This window comes from Strongylocentrotus purpuratus, unplaced genomic scaffold, assembly GCF_000002235.5.
Source record: "Strongylocentrotus purpuratus isolate Spur 01 unplaced genomic scaffold, Spur_5.0 spur5_scaffold_17, whole genome shotgun sequence".
Classification (NCBI taxonomy): Eukaryota; Metazoa; Echinodermata; class Echinoidea; order Camarodonta; family Strongylocentrotidae; genus Strongylocentrotus; species Strongylocentrotus purpuratus.
The window spans coordinates 18,879,104-18,899,410 of NW_022145602.1; the positions used below are offsets into that span (position 1 = coordinate 18,879,104).

General features: G+C 36.2%; 1 protein-coding gene across 1 annotated transcript in view; it reads right to left on the reverse strand.

Annotated features, from left to right (window-relative positions):
• LOC115925094 (potassium voltage-gated channel subfamily KQT member 1-like) overlaps positions 1-12,745 on the reverse strand; it is a 29,132-nt gene extending 16,387 nt beyond the window's left edge. The window contains exons 1-6 of the mRNA XM_030988283.1: positions 12,707-12,745; positions 10,505-10,562; positions 8,919-8,997; positions 3,641-3,737; positions 3,093-3,233; positions 1,081-1,191 (exon numbers count right to left, since the gene is read on the reverse strand). Of these exons, the coding sequence (XP_030844143.1) occupies positions 1,081-1,191; positions 3,093-3,233; positions 3,641-3,737; positions 8,919-8,997; positions 10,505-10,562; positions 12,707-12,745 (525 nt within the window). The remainder of the gene's footprint in view (positions 1-1,080; positions 1,192-3,092; positions 3,234-3,640; positions 3,738-8,918; positions 8,998-10,504; positions 10,563-12,706) is intronic.
• Positions 12,746-20,307: the final 7,562 nt, after the last annotated feature.

A 20,307-nucleotide genomic window follows, 5' to 3' on the forward strand; every position in this document is an offset into this window, starting at 1 on the left:
ATCATTACCCCCCCCCCCCCCTCTCTCTCTCTTTCTCTTTCTCTCTCTCTCTCATTATCCCCCTCTCTCTCCCTATCTCTCCTTCTTTCTATCTCTCTCATTACCCCCAATCTCTCCCTCTCTCTCTCTCTGTCTCTTTCTCTATTTATTGTCTTCTTACAGCCATAGTGGCTGCCATACACACACTGACATGGTATCTGTACTGTCATCTCATTATCACCATTGCAAAATGTCAATCATAAGAATACCGAGTTATAACTTAATCACAGGTATTTGGGACAATACAAACCTGATACATACCTGTTTCATAAAACTTGCTATCATTAACAAATTTCAAATTTCAATGACAACACAGCTCACAATCTAATGCAGTTATTTGAGGAGCTTATAAAACAGTTATTGCAGCATGTTATTCATAACAAGTTCCATGAAACAGGGCCCTGCTCTGCTTAAGATATTAAGCTTAAGGTATACAGTACTCACCGCCGGTAAGATATTGCAGGTATACAGTACTCACCGCCGGTAAGATATTGCAGGTATACAGTACTCACCGCCGTAAGATATTGCAGGTATACAGTACTCACCGCCGGTAAGATATTGCAGGTATACAGTAATCACCGCCGGTAAGATATTGCAGGTATACAGTACTCACCACCGGTAAGATATTGCAGGTATACAGTACTCACCGCCGGTAAGATATTGCAGGTATACAGTACTCACCGCCGGTAAGATATTGCAGGTATACAGTACTCACCGCCGGTAAGATATTGCAGGTATACAGTACTCACCGCCGGTAAGATATTGCAGGTATACAGTACTCACCACCGGTAAGATATTGCAGGTATACAGTACTCACCGCCGGTAAGATATTGCAAGTAAACAGTACTCACCGCCGGTAAGATATTGCAGGTATACAGTACTCACCGCCGGTAAGATATTGCAGGTATACAGTACTCACCGCCGGTAAAGCGAAGATAGATATTGCAGGTATACAGTACTCACCGCCGGTAAGATATTGCAGGAATACAGTACTCACCGCCGGTAAAGCGAAGAAAGATATTGCAGGTATACAATACTCACCGCCGGTAAAGCGAAGAAAGATATTGCAAATATTGAGAAACAGGAAGCTATCATCTTGCCCAACCAGGTATTGGGCACTTTGTCTCCATAGCCAATGGTTGTCACAGTTACCTGTTTTAAAAACAAACAAAATCAAGTGATTTGAAGACAATGTTTAGCATTCAGATTCCATTGTGACTTAGTGTCTTACTGTTCTACAAGTCGAGAGGCTCATGAGTGGATTAAGGCTTTGGAGAATAGGACAAAAGAGATAGTTGATATGGTAAACCAGTTTTGAAAACAAACAAAATTTATTTATTCTGAGACAAGGGGTTTGAGGTTCAAATTCTGTTGCAACTGCAGGACTTGGTGTTCTATGAGGGGTATTACAAGGTTCTTGCTACAAGTATACATTGATTGAAGAGCAGAAAACATCTTTGTGGGCTAAGCCATAGTTAAATAAGGTGAGAGATATATACATATATAGAGAGAGAGAGAGAGAGAAAGAGAGAGGGAGGGGTATGCTAAGAAAGAAAAAGAAAGAAAGACAGGCAGAAAAAGATGGGACTGAGGAAAATATATATGAAATATTTATAACTTATGCTGAGGGACACAAAACATGGAGAAACAGAGGATAAATAGAAAGATAGAGAAAGAGAGAGGGGATAACAGAGTGTAGTACAAAGGGGAGAAATATGCATTGAAGTGAAAAAAGCAATTGACAGGGGGAAAGTGGGAAATAAGCATAGGAGTGAGAAACAGAGATGGCATATGAGAGGGAAGGGCAAAGGAGAGGAATAATAATAATAATAATTAATTTTTATATAGCGCTTAATACAAATGTCTCTAAGCGCTTTACAAATAAGGGGGAAGATATGAGTTCAAAACAGTGTGAGAGACAACACATATGGAGGAATAGAAAGAGGGCAAAAAAGGATATCAGCAAAAAGTATAACTAAGCTGAAAAGTGAAATATATTTCATGGGATTGGAGGGAAAGAGAGAGAGAGAAAGAACAAGAAACAGGGGTAGAAAAGACCCAGCACAACATGAGTCACAAAGAGTGAGTGAGTGAGTGCAAGAGAAAATAAACAGAGGGAGGCAGAGTGGAAAGACAGGGGAAGAATAACAGGGAGGGAATGGATCTTAGAGACGACACTGCTTTAAAGTGAAAAGCAATATACAACACCAGAAGCACAAATGTTTGATGGTAAAGGGAAATGGAGAGTCCCTAACGGCAAGACAACGGTGATCTATCAGTTTCAAAGACTGTTTGATCAGATGGCTGGTGCTCTCAACATGTAAACAGAGAAACAAGAATTCTGATCAATTTGTGATTAGTCCCAGGGTGTACACCCGTCAGTCAGTGAGGCTGTTCACACCGGCAGAGATAGCGCGCGCTAGATCGCGCTTTCTCTGCGGTTTGGAAGGTACAACGTCGTTTCGGTCCGCCCAACAGCGAGCCACGGCGAGCCAAAACGGCGTGCCACTGGAGCACCTCTTGGGGGTGGTCCACGAGAGATAGCGCGGTCTAGCACGCACTAGAAAAAAGGGGGTGCTACGATAGACCGCGCTATCTGATTGCGGTGTGAACAGCCTCAATGAATCAGTTGAAGGCACCAGGGAAGAGATCAATTCTAAATGGCTAAATGCACTTATGTACATGTACAGTTAACAACTAAATTATTCATATCCTTGTATATTTCATATATTTGTGTATTTTTGTCACTCAAGAATGAAAGGTGGACTGGCTGAATTAGAGCCTTTGTTGTCACATTCTTAACAAACATAAATTGGGACAAATCATTATTCACATATATTACAAGACTTGGTAAGGATATAGATAATTTAGTTGTTAAATGTATATTCATACATGGAAAGGAGTAGCAATGGCATTCAGAATGTTGAAATTAATGGAAATAGGTATGTCTGACATTAATCAATGTAAATTCAATACATGGAAAGGTGGTTAAAAGTATAGCACTCTTTCCAAATGGTTCAATAAGTCATTAATGAAATGATAATATTTCTTACCACACCCCACCATAGAGCATCAGCATAAGTCTCAAATTGACAAATGCCCTTAGCATCTATATGATCCTTCTCAGCAAGATATACAAAATAAGAGGTAAATATGAGCCCCAGGAAGCCAATGTATAATGTGGTTATCAGCTCCTGAAAGAAACAAAGAAAATAAATAAAAATATAGCAACAATTTCTGTACCACCAGAAGTGTAAACAATCACCACACATTAATTTTAAAGCATGAAATTTGGCATCTCACATCCTTGCATCACTATTATATTCAATTATGAAGGTCTTCTTGCAGAACAACATGCTAGGTTACTGGTTTTACAGTTGAGAATTGTACATTAGAGAATAATTAAATGGTTTCTGCAAAAAGTGCAATGATTTTTTAAATTTTTTTTGCACATATATATAGTTATGAGGAATTTTTCTCTGCTGATCTAACATAATTTTTTTTCTTCATTTGCCAAGTTAAAACTAATTTTCCTTATGACAATTTCCTGTGGTGATTTAGCATGACTTATATGGACATTAAGGAGATGTAAGTCCCTTACCTGCCGATGAATAAATACTACTGAACCAAGAAGTCTCCATGTTCCTCCTTGTCTGTCTATGTGCAACATACGAAGAATTTGAAGAAAACGCACACCCCTGAAAAAATATCAATCAAATGGGACATTTAGAGTAATCTGCAGTATGAATAAAGCAAACATTTTAAATGCACCAAGAATCAATTATAACTTTACAAATAACACCAAAACTACAAATATACATTATCATTTAAAGATATTCAAAGAAAATATAACTGAGAATAAAATCAACAAAGCAATAAAAGTATAAAACTATCAGAGGTATAGGTGTAGTATAGAAGTACTCTTACTTAAAGAATTAACTGTAGCAGTACTAGTGGTGGTGGTGATGAAGGTGGCGGTGGTAGTAGTAGTAGTAGTAGTAGAAGTAGAAGTAGTAGTAGTAGTAGTAGTAGTAGTAGTAGTAGTAGAAGTAATAGTAGTAGTAGTAGTGGTGGTGGTGGTGGTAGTAGTAGAAGTAGAAGTAGTAGTAGTAGTAGTAGTAGTAGTAGTAGTAGTAGAAGTAATAGTAGTAGTAGTAGTAGTAGTAGTAGTAGTAGTAGTAGTAGTAGTAGAAGTAGTAGAAGTAATAGTAGTAGAAGTAGTAGTAGTAGAAGTAGAAATTAAAAGTAGCAGTAGTAGTAGTAGTAATAGTAGTAGTAGTAGTAGTAGTAGTAGTAGTAGTAGTAGTAGTAGAAGTAGTAGTAGTAGTAATAGTAGTAGTAGTAGTAGTAGTAGTAGTAGTAGTAGAAGTAGTAGTAATAGTAGTAATAGTAGTAGTAGTAGTAGTTGTTGTTTTTCTGTTGTAGAAGTAGTCAGAATAGTAATAATGCAATTCTGTCCCATATAGTGAACATTATTTTATGATATCAAATTGTGTATGCACCTCCAAACGACTTGAGAAAAAGTAAGGGAAATAGAAGCAGTAGTTATTATGAAAAATATATTAGTTCCAGTAGCTTCATTAGGAAAATTTAACATTCAATGTTTTATATTACTTCCCGCCCCCTCAACCTCCTGCTTAATTCACGTCAGTAATAATTTTTTAGTCTGTAATGATTTTTATTTTTAAATCTCATCAAGAAAACCACTGAATCATTCATTGCTGCATTATTGCTGTATGTTCCCATCTTTCCCATGTTCTCCTTAGTGTGCTAGCTACTAACCATTATTAGTTTTCATGATGAATCTGGTTTAATTATTGATAAAGTAATCATGATCATCTCTGTGTGTTTATGATGCATTCCGCTGGTAGCTCAATGGACCCCATTCGCACTACCAAAATTCATTGTACACAAAAACAAAACAAAACAATAGCTCCACAATAAGTAATGATATTTTTTTAGGACTACCACACTCAAGAAAGAAAAATTATTGAGAGTCCTTTTTCAGGACTTACCAATCCTCTCTCTCGCAACCGCAAGCCTACTCTAGATATCTTTTTTAGTTTGAACATCTTTTAAACAAAGTTCAAAGTGAGCATCATTTCAAAACTAAATTTACTCCTAATGTGAACATTTGTTCTATAGTATGAAAAATCATATAAATGGAACTTTGTGTATAGTACAGAATTGAGTATCATTTCAAAGAAAAACTCAATAAAGAATCTGATTGCACTTCTCATGTGAATGATGTATCACATGAAAACACTATTCTAGACGAGGCATATCGAGAGCATGAACTGATACTACTACTACTTCTACTACTACTATCATTACTACTTTTACTACTATGGGGGGATATGTCAACTGACCTATCCTAAACTAGTTTCTCCATACCATGTTTCTTTACACCATACTTAGTTTGTAAGTGTGTACACCTGCTTGCTATATACAATGCTTCTTTATACCACATTTCTTTATGAGTGGTGCATGAAGTTCCCATAGTCTGAATGGGCCGAGATATTTCAGTGCATTTCCGCTAAGTCGTATCGAGGGAGTAAATCATCAGGGAAATTAAACGCATCTCTCGGTCTACCTTAAGACAGGGTAGATATCATTAATGGACCAAAGCACATGGGGGTGTTAGCATTAGACCCACTAAGATCAACACACTTCAGCTGCTAGCGGTCTAGGAGATATAAGTTAATGAGGCGGAGGTTATTAAATGATAAGATACTCATGGAAAGGTTATATTTATGAACATGTATTACGCCGGGTATTATATCTGTAAAGCAAAAGTAGCAGTGTAACATTACACATTTTTAAAAACAAAAAATTTGCAAGTTTTTTTTAAATTATATCTAACTACTTTAACATTTCTTTTTCTTCAAATGCAAAAAAAAAATGTAACTCAGCTACCAGTGGAAGCCCTGTAGCCGTATTAGCATGCAAGTACTAGATGGTAGAACTACAGTATATGTAGTTATGCTTTAGTACTTTCATATTAATTCATACTGCTGTATGGATGGAATTCTAAAGACTTTGGTTGCATCATCACCTCTTTGTACAGTTATTCATTTGCCACAAGTGTAATTCTGTGGAAAACAATAGGCACTGATTGGAAGGTCTGCTTTGTGCATGACAAAGGCTTTGCAAAATAGCAACTTATTACAAAAAACACAAATAAAACAGTTACTAATGACCTATAGAAGCAGTGGGGGTCATATCTATGAACTGCATTCTATACATACGATGTACATTTACAAGATTAATTAATGACTTGGGAAAATGATTGTCTCGAGGATAAATGAAACGCATGTTTAATACAATACTTTGTAAAATAAAACAATTACTAGTGACCTAATTTAAAAACAGTGGAGGTCATATCCGTGACCTACTTTCTATCCATACATGTACAAGATTAATTAATGACTGGGGAAAATTTATTCATGCACCATCTAGGCATGCATCTGACGTTAATAGCTATTGCTCCTTTTTACATTTTCTAAGAGCAAGACAATACGCAATGGGGCGGAACCAAACTGATGCCCTGTTCACACGCTAACATGAAACTCGTATAAAGAAACGTTGTATACAGAATCATTATACATGTACAGCAAATGGGATATAAAGACCAGGGGGTGTTTCATAAAGCTGTTCCTAAAGTTACTCATGACTTTACGAACGACTTGTATATGAAAAGCCAAATGGGATGCTCAATCATTATTGATTATTATTTATTAAGTTGAACTATGCAGATGTAGATTAACATTCTTATTATAACAACCATTCTTAATGCAAAGTATATTTTTTGCCATAATTCAATTGAGGTTATTGGAAATTTCAGAAAAAAATTTGGGCATCCTATCTGGCACTTCATATACAAGTCATTCATAAAGTCATGCGTAACTTTACGAACAGCTTTATGAAACACCCCCCAGATAAATAACATTGTGTACAGGAACGTACACTAGTCTTCAAGAGGTCAACTGACATGACTGCTGGCCAATCATCAGAGAGAGCTCACAAGAAACCCGCCCAGTTTTACCGCACAAAAAGACGTTACGACTAAAACAAGAGCCTGATTCTTTACTGAGTTTTTGTTTGAAACAAAAGCAAAAATATACAGTAGGCTTGCGGGTGCACCATGTACACTCCTGACGACGGATAGTCAACCTGCTCGAAACGTCAAGCCACTCATCCTCTCCAAGCGCTATAGTTCTCCTTAGAACTATAAGCTAAGAAAGATAACAAACAGTCCTTTTCAGGACTACACACCCCCAAGAAAGATTACCGAGTCAGAGTCCTTTTCAAGACTCCTCAATCCTCTCTCTCTCTCTCTCTCTCTCTCTCTCTCTCTCTCTCTCTCACATGGTGCACCTGCAAGCCTACTGTATATCTACATCACCATGCAAGCCAACACTTACAAGCAGCATTTAAAAGCAAACATGCTATAAAACGTTTTATTATACGTTTTTCTTTATATGATACCGGTATTCAGACTAGAAAAAAAGGTAAGGTCCCCGGAATTGCAGTAGTCTGAATGCGGGGGTGAATCTACATGGTTGGACAACTAGGTTAGGATCAATCAGGATACAATTTATCACTTCAATTATGTGGAAGGTTAGTCTGACATTTCAGACTGCATACACAAAAGGATTGCCAAACAGCATATATGACAAGTCAGTCATTCATGATAAATAAGAATCTGTAAATATAAGTAAAAATTATAGAATAGCAACTAAATGAAACATAGTACAATCATGAAGTAGGAACAAAAATGATCTTAAAGTGAAAAGGGTAGGACTAGAAATAGCAACAGTCAACAAATTAGAAGTAGAAGAAGTAGAAGTAGAAGCAAAAAGTGGAAGTACCAGAAGAAGAAAAGGTAGAAGTAACATTTATCAACTTGAAAATATTAGAAGCGGAAGTAGTACAAGGGAAAAGGTGGAAATAGTAGAAGTGAAAAAGTGGAAATAGAAATAGAAACAGTTACAACAAACAAAATGATTGTTAGAAGTAGAAACAGAAAAAGTGGAAATAGTACAAGTAGATAGAGAACAATTAGAAACAGCAAATTGGAAAATACTAGAAACTGAAACTAGTAGAAGTGAAAATAGTATAGGATATATATAACTTTATATTAGAAGTTGAAATAAAGAAACTAGAAAGAGTAGAAGTAGATAGTTGAGTGAAAGGTGCATGCACATTACTTTGAGTAAGTGGAAATAGAAGAAGTATAGAAAGATGAAGAATAGTGAAAGGGGAAAGAAGAAACTGTTACCAGATTTATACATAATGCACAAAAAGAATAGCAAATATGATGTAAAACTAGCATCAAACTTATTAAGCTGTAAAAGTGTTAGAAGCATACTGGTCATGTTGTTTATAGACCTGTTGCATTGCAGACGATCCATTCTTTTTCTGACCTACGACAGTAAATTACACACTGCCTGCATACAAAGACTACAGAAGGAGCATTGAGGCTTTCAACCAATGAATCATCTTAATTGGGCTGTTCTAGTCTGCCATTTCAGACGATAAATCACTATGATGTATTACAACTGCCATAGGTCACATACTGATAAGGTATTGCTGTGTATTTAGAAACTCTTGCCTTGGTTTAAAGGCCTCTACATTAAAGAACTTTACACTGAAGTTTCATTGAAATTACAGATAAAATGACCAGGGTTTCAAAACTGTCTTTACACGTTTCTTTAAATACCTTTTCAACCACCTCTTTTTCATTTGTTTGAGACAAGATGTGCATATATTACATCTTATCGTTTACACAGCGTTACCTCCCTTCTGGCTTCCAACAGACATTGCAATACTCAGACCATGCATGAAACTTACATTTCGACCTTTTACCTCTGACCTACCTGATTGCTGATGCAGCAAATACTTGACCTTCTGATCCAAAGCACATTACGGCAGTAGACGATATGACTACAATAAGATCTAAAAAGGGAAAATAAATACAGAACAGAATTAATGCAAAATCAATTATGTGCTTTTAATAGGTACATATATCATTTAACCCACTTCATTAAATAAAATAATTATACAAAACAAAAAAAAAAAAAAAAATCAAATTCCAATACAAAACAAGGGAAGCAAGAATACCCTTGCAATTTAACAAAATAAAAGAAGGAGTGAACGAATGTAATCCCTCTGTTGACAGCCAGAAGAATATTAAACTCTGTACTTTTACTCAGAGTTAAAATCCTTTTTTGCTCTAAACAGACAATACCTCTTTAAAAATAAAGTTGAGTTCTGGTCATGCGATTGCATTGTGAAAGAAACAGTGTGGAATCGATCAGAAAGGGTTGAGCATGTAGCATATAGGTGTGTACTGCAAGGCTCTGGAGTCATCAAAATTATTTATACCTCTCCCTAGAACTCAACCTTCTCTTTAAGGTTTAAAAACTTGGGACATTAATTTCAAAAGTTAATTAGAAAAGTTATGATTCTGTGAGACAAGAGAGATCCCCCTCTCCACTTCTGTTTTCCCTCTCCTTGGTTATTCCTCTCTTTGCTATTATCACTCTCTACCTATCTCTTTGATATCACATGGTTCTTTCCATGATGTGTCTTGTTTATACTATATTGCATTATACTTTATTGTACATTATATGTTTATAATATTATTGATAACATGCCATTGTACAGGTATATTGTATTACTTCTTTGTCAATGGACACTTTCAGCCTGCGTTGCTGTTAATTTTTTATACGACGATACCCCCCAAAAATATTGAAAAAAATAGAATCTAACCTCTCTAAATAAAAACAATCCACCAAATATCTGTACTGTTTAAAAGTGTGAGCTTCATTGACTAAGAAATTCTACCTTTCTTCTACTATAATGACTGGCTTATGCATTGCAATGTTTATTCATATTATAGTGTGTATATCTTCCTCTTCAACATTTATCAAAATTGTACAACTGAAAATGTCTCTTGGAAGCTGGGTTACAAAAAGAAATGTGGTGACAGAAGAGAGTAAATACAAACATGATTTATCTGTTAGGAGCAAGAAGGGGATTAATTGATGAAAAAACACAGAACAGAATTAATTTGGACTCTCCCGCTAACTCTCTTTGGTTCCAGTCCTTACGCTTGTAAATGTAAATATAAATGGAATTTTTTTAATGCATTTTCTCCACCTTCTCCCCCCCCCCCCTTCTCTCTCTCTCTCTCTCTCTCTCTCTCTCTCTTTCTCTGTCTCTCTGTCTCTGTCTCTGTCTCTCTCTCTATCTCACTTTCTTTATGTTGTATTATTCTAGTTGTAAAGTGCCCCATTCAGCCTGTGCTGCTGGTCAGTTCTTATAGACCAATAGACAAATACATAAATTAAACAAATTGGACAAGACATATCGAGCTAGAAATCACGATCACAGGTTACGGAGACACATAAATTATGAAAGACATTCCAAAGTTGATCATTAACCTATTTGCTAATCACACCACTATCAGTCACATCGACAGTACCACCGTTATCCCTGGCAATACTTTGACAGTAGAGCTAGAGCATGAATCATGGTAAAAGATGAAGGAGAAAAGTAGAGAAAGAAAGACCCTTTTTTGGGGGGGGGGGGGGGGGGGACACTTGCATTGTTGAGCTACAGCATCAATAGCATAACTATTTGTGGGAGCAGGAGATACCCCCCCCCCCCTCCTCCCTTGGAAAACATGAATAGTAAACAAATGTGAAGGAGAGAAAGAAAGGAAGAGGGGAAGGCAACAAGAAAAGAAGATGATAACAACTACAACCGACACAGATTATCTTCTCCAAACAACTGATCACAACATAACTTTTTCCAGTTGATTCTTCCATAGTTGAGCTACAGCAACAGTGGGGTAGCTATTGGTCAGAGCAAAAGACACCCCCCCCCCCCCCCCACAACAAAAAAAGGTTGGTGAGTAAAAGACAAAGGAGAGAAAGAGAAGAGAGGGGGTAAAAAAAAAAACATGAAAAGAAGGTTATGAAAGCCACAATTCATATATTTAAATAACTAATCACAAGCCATCTTTTTCCTATTGATTATTCCATAGTTGAGCTAAAGCATCAGTGGGTAAGTAATAGTTAGGTGGGGCACAGGGCATTCCCCCTTCAAAAAGAAAGAAAAAAGAATGACTTATAAAAATGAACAAAATTACGAAAGAATATAGGGAAAGGGGAACAAAGTGGGAAAAGAAGATGATAGTGCCCGGCCAAACCCTCATAATCCTTCTCTCTATTGCCTCACTTATTTCTCCTCTCACATGTTAGGTGCCTATTACAGGCATGTTAACATAGGCCCCATTAAACCACTGTGAGTACATGTAGGACCACTCTTGTGCACAACTACTGTTGTCATTCCCACTTCCTATTCAGTACAAACACAAACACACAAACACACAACCGCAATGGATTACCATGGTCAATGTGAACAAGCCTCTCCCCCAAAAACATGAAAGTGTGAAGGGAGCTAGGAGACTTCCATTTATTATGGAGAAAACAAGAAAAGGCATGAGTTCCTACACCCTTCTTCCAGCCCTAATTACACAGTCCAGTAATTGATGAGCTCTTCTTTCAATTAAGGCTTTCCCCACGAATCCTGATTATTGAACCCTCTTTTCTCGTCTGCCTTCTTCCTTTCTTTTCCATGAGACAGGTGAGTTCTCGTGAGGAGGACAAAAACTTGTCAACTTTCTCCCTCTTTGTATGCTAGTTTGAAAGGAACCACAAAAGATATGTCCGCTGAAACTAACTGCCCTTAAAATGCCTTCACATTTCATTACTATTGCAAGAACTAGCTGAATTTTGGTGTTTTTTTTAACGGAAATCCTAAATTATGAAGTACTCTGTACAGTGCATGTGATGTAAAGCAAGACAGAGTGAAATTCTTTCAATTTTCATTCCAAGACATCACAGTATGCATAATGGTCTTATGTACTCAATTATCAACCCTTCTGAATTGCTTCCATGCAGTGTCTGTAATTGACCAGTACTCAACTTTATCTTTAATGAGCCTTTCCCCCATTTCAAGCATAACCTTTCACAGCCTCCAATTCCACCATTTCTCCCCTTGCTCTTCAAATGAGAGCGCAAGATGACAGTTCCCCGCTTTGCCGGCCGAGCATATATACACACGACACGGAAAGATAATCAAGCCAATGCCTCGCTTAACTAGCCATGCAGAGAAAGTAATCAGCACACTTTACGATCCACCCATCATTTCTTTTTTGCACAAATAGGAAATAAGTTAGATAGAGGGTGAGAGAAATATAGAAAACATAAAGACAGTGAAAGAAGAGAGAAGATTTGAAGAGAGATAAAGAGATAGATAAGTATATTGATAAAGAGAGAGAAATAGAGACAGGGAAATTGAGATAGAGAGAGAGAGAGAGAGAGAGAGAGAGAGAGCACGAGAGAGGGGGGTACAGATGAGAGAGAGAGAGAAGGGGTACCAAAATATGAACAGCTCCTAATTGCATATGAGTAGGTATATATATATATATATATAATAAGCAAATATTTCCCATGTACATTAAATGTAGCACCTATTTGCTTAGCAAGTATATTGACGGGTGCTACCACCATCATATCTCAGTCACTCTACCAAACCGACTCAAGATCAAATCCAAACCACTTTTTCCACTGGCAGCAATGTATTTGATGCTTACTCTGTTGTAGGTCTTGCTGGTGAGACCGAGGTCCAACATTAATAAGTTTCTAAATTAACATAGCAACTTAAATTTAGTTTCCTTTCTAAAATTGTTTCTAGACAGTTTCTGTTTCAATGCAACTGCATGACCTTTACTAACTTACATTCTTAAACCTTTCCTGCTGTTGGTAGATATCTCGTCCCAGAAGATAGCTAGTGGTAGACAACTTTGGTCTAGAAAACATCTTTGTATTCCTTGCTTAAAAAGTAAAGGGTGCATACACAACAAGAGAGCAACTATTTAAAAAATAATTAAGAGCAATACCCAATTGTATGTAGCATAGAAATCATGTTCGGCTTATATAATACGTCTATGTGATGTGGGTGCATTTCACACAGGGCTAGTGTGCCTTAGGTTGGTTTTTCAAATGTAGTTGCTATCGTGTAACATACAACATTGTGAATGTTTGTCACATGGAAGGTACTGATAGCATCGTGTAACATACAACATTGTGAATGTTTGTCACATGGAAGGTACTGATAGCATCGTGTAACATACAACATTGTGAATGTTTGTCACATGGAAGGTACTGATAGCATCGTGTAACATACAACATTGTGAATGTTTGTCACATGGAAGGTACTGATAGCATCGTGTAACATACAACATTGTGAATGTTTGTCACATGGAAGGTACTGATAGCATCGTGTAACATACAACATTGTGAATGTTTGTCACATGGAAGGTACTGATAGCATCGTGTAACATACAACATTGTGAATGTTTGTCACATGGAAGGTACTGATAGCATCGTGTAACATACAACATTGTGAATGTTTGTCACATGGAAGGTACTGATAGCATCGTGTAACATACAACATTGTGAATGTTTGTCACATGGAAGGTACTGATAGCAACGTGTAACATACAACATTGTGAATGTTTGTCACATGGAAGGTACTGATAGCATCGTGTAACATACAACATTGTGAATGTTTGTCACATGGAAGGTACTGATAGCAATGTATTAAGAATTGTTCCATAGACTACTGAATTATCTTATTCCCATATAGGCTGAATGCAAGAACAACAACGGTTGCCATTAGCAGGGGCTCAACACCAACATGTACCAGGGGAGTGTTTCACAAAGACTAAGATCGACTTTAAGTAGGACTTAACTATATATGGCAGTCCATTCATGCCACTGGTTGCTCTCACTATTATGATCTTTAGATAATATTTTTTCCTCTGAAAATAAATTATCAACAAATGTAAATTCTGTAGATTTGTGACCATGATTTGTACGTCCCTTGAGAGACCAGTGCCAGTAAATGATGAGAGCAAACAGTGGCATGAAAGTCCTACCATAGTTAAGTCCAACTTAAAGTAGATCTTATAGTCTTTGTGAAACACACCCCAGGTTGCCACTAATCTAAGTCCAGACCCCAACACATTGGCGTTGTTATACATAGGGCACATACATGCAGACTGTCAAAAGGGCAATCCAGACCCCTGTCCAAAAAGTTAGTGTGTAGCACTGTCACAGGCAAAGGGTCTTTTACTCTTGAACCTGGATTAATTTAAGCAAATCTACATGATTTTTTTGGTACTATAGTCTAGTAGCTCTGAAGGGTTACTCTAGAACCACAACTGAGTTATGTATTTTAAACATAGCATTGTTATGAAGCTATACATTTTCAAAAGTATTACCATAGAATAGACATTTTATTCAATTACTGTCATCTAATCTTTCATCCAACCATGTAGCTTCTTCCCTCTCTCCATCTCTCTTTCCCATGCACTCTTTCTACCCCTCTATCTGCCTCCTTTTCTCATTATAATTCACCTCCAAGAGATCCTCTAGCTATTTTCTCTCTTCTGAAATTGTTCTTAGACAGTATGTCTGAAGTACAATGTAATTCCTTCCTCACTGCAATCATTCCTTATATTTTCCATAGATTATGCAATTCATCTTTCATATGTTTATTCTTCTAAACCAATACTTATCAATTCATTCAATGTTATCATCACGCCTCTAACTTGATGTATCATTCTTTTCTGCCGGCATGAACCCAATCTTCAAGTTCAGATTGTATATGTAAACATTATGTAATTTACTTTGTACTAATTCTACAATTTTGCTAGTTGGTCATAAATGAATTTTTCAATAAACCATTACCACTGCATTACTTATACAACACATCTCCATCACATATACCATGCTCTTGAGCTTGGTGATCGATCCACTACCATTGAAGTGAACATAACTTCATTACTACCAATGTGTGAAGCGTAAGGCCCACTTCACTGGTAATTCATTATGGCAATGATGGTGCTTTTCTGCCAGAATGAACTGCTAAGTGATATCAATTGAATTAATCCGTTGTTAGGTTAAGGCTAACTAGAGACAAGCATCTCAATTCAAGCTTAAGACCCTTGCATAAGTTCTGAAATTGCATTAAAGTTTAGTCTTGAAGTGACGATGATATCTGTATGATGGAAAATAAATTGATAAAGATGCACATTTAACACGATCTAAAATACTTTGAATAATCCACTCCAGGGTAGTTTCAATACCCTATTGTGTTTGTGTATTTCTTAATGCTATTGAAAGAACCGTAAGTTGATTGAGTTGATTATTGAGAAGTAATTGTGATTGTGTGTTTACTGGAATGCATGATGACTTACACTGCATGTCAGTATTTGGTAACATATATTATGTCTAATATGTACTAGATATACAATGTAATATATAGGATGGTTATTACATGACTATCTAAGCCACAAAACAAATGAAATGATAAGTATTATTGAAGGTTATAACACTCAAGATTGGATAATCAAACAACAAAAACTGTTATCAGATCATTATTACTTTCTTTTTGTTTCTTTTATTTCTTTTTACTTCTTTTGTGGATTTTATCAATTTCTAGGAAAAGCTAAACACAAACAAAAAAGTATAGATTCAAATTAAATAATATATAGACACCTTTATGGCGTCTTTTGGAGGAATCCTACCAAGTACCAAGTACCACCGACTATTGCCAAGGATAGCCAAAAGAAAATTGATTTCTTAAAGGTAATTACTATAGGGTAGCTTTGTCTTCACTAGTCAGTGGTTTACAATCATATACAAACATACATAAATACAGATAATCTGTATTTTCAATTTATGATGATGATAATAGTGAAGTAACGAAATCATCTTTAAAGTACAAGACAAGCCAGGGAAAGCAGCAGTGCCTCACATAAAGAAAGGGGGAAATAGAAGAAATGATATGAAAGCAACAAAAATAATCATATCAATTATGGTTAATTAATTTTGGGGTCAAAGAGGCAGAAAAGTGATATAAAGAGCATAAAATGAGTGGAAAATCATGTTCAATGTTAAACTGATAGTAAGGCATAACCAAAACATTGTACTCTCAAATTAATGTAGAGAATTTACAAATGAAATAATTTGAGATTTCTTCATCCCTATAATTGTCATGTTTCATGAACCCATTCCCTCTTCCCTTTCTGCATGATTTATGGTCACATCTTTGTGATTATTATGAAACAGGAGGTAATGTAAGGAGCCACCTAAAACTTCCACTTAGATACACCAAACTGTAAACAGTCATGTTTTAATGCCGTATAGATTTAGAAATACTCAGCTATCAAGATTTATGGAACAGACATGTAAAAGTCTGACAGGATAGTCCAGGCATTATCTACATACAGATATGAAACCTGATTGAAATGGCGGCCAAATTAAGTCTATGGCAGTGTTGATAACATATAGGTTTCATTTACTGAAAAACAGGAAACTTTCACAAAGTCAATTGTGAGTCAATCATTTCATTGGGAATGTGAAACAATCATGAAATTTGTAAATATTTCATGCACAAAAGGTTGATGGTTTTTACAGTGTTGCTATGCTTGATCCTTACAATCACCTTTATATTCTATGTTAGGAGTCGTATGAGCATTAACTCTGTTTAAAGTATATGAGTAAATGCCAATCTCGCTTCAAACAGTCAAACATCAAATTGGGGGGGGGGATACTGTTGGCAACACTAAACTATTTCAATGACCCTAGAGTGGATTTCTAAAAGGAAACAATACTGAAACTTTTAGCAGAAAATGCAATGACAAATGCAAAGACTGTGATAATGTCAAGTGTCTATCATAAGTGGTCATTAAAAGGAAAGAATCACTTTAACCATTGCTCTTAATGTTCTCCTTACGATCTGCGTTGTATCAACACCATTTCTTAGTACCAGAGATACCAAACTGTAGATAATAGATTGAAAGCATTAATGTGGCTGTATAACCCTTTTGGTGCAATGCGCATCACAACCATCAAAGATCTTCTGGTATAAGTTCTACTCTATGTTCTGAATAAAAATGCCTAGTTCATCATTAAGGAAACAAATGGGGTTGCATACATTTTGAAGTTTGCTCCTTTGGGACACATTTCATATCTGATTCAGTCATATTTGTGATAGAGTATTTGAGTTAAAGTCCTAACTTAAAGCAGATACTATGACATCAACTACTACCAACGTGTAATTAACGTCTAGCGTTTGAAGGTGAGATGCAAGACATTGTTCATTTCAACTACTAACTGAGACTGACAAGTTCACTCCTTTCATATCCCTGAAGGTCCTTCTACCAGGCATGTGATGAAAACCATCACATGGTGAGAGACAGGATATCATCTGTCAAGAGTCAAAAGGGCATTAAGACATATTTTGTTCCTAGAGTTAAAACCCTACTGGATCTCAGTAGATGATATTTCGGCTCTGGATCAGAAGAGCTAACACATAATATTTTGTACAGAAATCTTTATACCCTTACCAAGTTTTGTAACAAATATTTAAGTAAAAATTGATTTGGCCTAAGTTTACGTTCTTTAGAATAGGACATATTAAACCTTACATCTAAAAGTAGTCAACAAAGGCCCTAATTCAACCAATCCACCTATCATTTTTTAGTTAAGAAAAACAAGCCGCCCCCCCCCCCCCCCCCCCCCCCAAAAAAAAAAAAAATGAAAAAAAAGAAAAAGGGAATCGCATTTACAAGGGGAATGAATAATTTAGTTGCTAACTGTATAGCATTTTGGACATAATTAATGTCATTCATGCTCTATGCAGACTACATTTTCTGTTCAAAGCACGAAGGGAGTAAACTCAAAGGATTCTATATAATACCCTTTTAGCTCTCGACCGATGCTATGTCAGTAATGTTGTTCTTATGTCTCTGATGACACATTGAGTGATAGCTGTAGGAAACGAGGAGCTAAGAAAACAAATTGGAATTCATGTTTTCATTTCAAGTTCTTGCCTTCTTGACCTTCATGTGTCATTCAGGATGTGATGTGCATCAAGTCATGAGCTCAGATCAAGATGATGTGGCTTGAAGAGGCGGGCTAAAGCACACAAACACTTCTTATCTCGTTCTTAAATCCATAAACCATATGCAACTTGTGTAAATCACTGCACGCGCCATACAGCTTTTAAAATCTCTGCTTATCTCACGCAAAGATATAAAGCATGGCATCGTTGCTGTGAATCATGCATGGTATCTATGATTACACTTTAATATCATTTACTTAACCGAATGACCAAGGAGGATAAACAAAGATAAGTCAGAAAGCATTCAGCTTCAATCACTTTTCCATGTAAAAGATGTTGTACACATGTCATGTCAAAACTTCTTTGAAATAGAAGGAAAATGTTTTCGTAAATTATATTTCCTACAACTTTTGTTACAAGACTTGCAAAATCAGGTTATGGAAACAGGCATCATAGTTAAAGTGTTTGGTAGATAGATCTTAAAGTTTCCTTGTGAGGTGCACACATGTTCTTGTACAAAAACCTATTATAAAGAAAAAATTACAAAACTTTTACAGGCGATATACATTCCAGGTACCAATAATGTCTAGGTAGTAAAAACACACACATGTAATTTTGAATGCTTCTACAATTTTAAAACATTTCCCCTGGCATGGGTTACAAAATAAAGCTTGTTTTCTATAATAGGATCTAGATTGTACATCTAAGGTAGATATGAAATGAGCATAGTTGTTTGACTTTGTAAGTAGTATGTTCCACTGAACTTAGGCAGCTATGTAGAGGTGTCGTGGACGAGTGGATATGTCACCAGACTGTGGATCACAAGGTCAGCGGTTCAAGTCCCACCTAATGTGCTTAGATTAGCAAGTGTGCGCTTGTAAAAATGACGCCTGGCTGGAATGCTCCCCAGGGAGTGGATAATGTGCATACATTGTGTGCGGGTAAGCCTGAATCCGATGACCGGGTAATATCTGTAAAGCATTTTAAGAAATAGTTTATTATTATCATGGAAAGCGATGCAAACCCCTATTACTCTAAAAATGTCAGCATATTTACCCTTGCATGGCTTTACCAAATCTGACTTGTTTCATCAAAACCATCAAATTGTTTATCTTTGGTAGATGTTAAATAATCAAAGAAGTTTGAATCTTTGGTATTAAATAAAGAACTATTGATACATCATAGTATTACAATGGAATCCAGATTTTCATCCTCACAATGTTCAGCATAGTTTACCAAGCATGCCTTGCACAATAACTGCTACTTAAATAATGACATTAAATTAATCAACCTTTAATAGATGAGAAGAAAAGAAAAAAGGCTTTGGGTTTTATGTACAATATCATAAAGATAGCATTAATCAGGCTAGTAAAATTGTTGATTTCACACCATCCATTTTTTTTATTTCACTCCAGCATAAATTTAATAAAGGGGTGGATGGGAGAGGGTCAAACATGTTCAGACCCCCTTTCTAATTTTGCTTGTCAGGAAAAAATTGTGGGATTACCCCCTCCCCCTTTTTTGGTTTTGCTAATGCTCCGTGGCTAATATTTCTCTTTTTTTGCTTCCCAGAATATTTGAAAGCTCGTGAAACTCATCCCTTTTACAAAATCTTTGAGACACCCTTATAATACCTAATCTTCAAGTATGTAAAAACATCTCTTAGTGTAAGGATCATCAGCTGTAAATATTACTTGAATATCAAGATTCAGTTTTGAAGCAGTTCATGTTTCAAAGAAGTAAAACCGTTCAAGGGGAACAAAATGTCTCCTGTATAGACAGGTGTTTTTTTTTAAGGGGGAGGGGGGCTAGATCAGATTTCACTGTTATAATGTAAAATTGAAAATGATATTAATTTTTGACAGACCTTTCTGATCATTATATGTATATCAAACGAGAAATGTCCAAACTTTCCAAGTTTACCAACGGCACTATAGAGACCTGTGTTTACCAGGACCCTCAATCATTAAATATTGATATTTTGGAAACTCGTTCGATGGTTACCACATCAACTTACAGCAGATACCAAAACAACATCAATTAGAACCACTCTTAGATGCCTGAGTGACTAAAGACCATTTTTCATTTTGGAAAATCAATTACTTAATAAGCTCAGAATGAGCTTGGTTGGAGGATTCAAGATCATTTTCATATCGTAAAATCAATCGCTTCAGCTTGGTAAATTATTTTGTTTTTGAAACCATGCTAAAGACGGTGCTATCAATAAACAAGGAGACTAGGTCAATGGTAGCCATAACAAGGTGTGTTAAGGAGCATAAT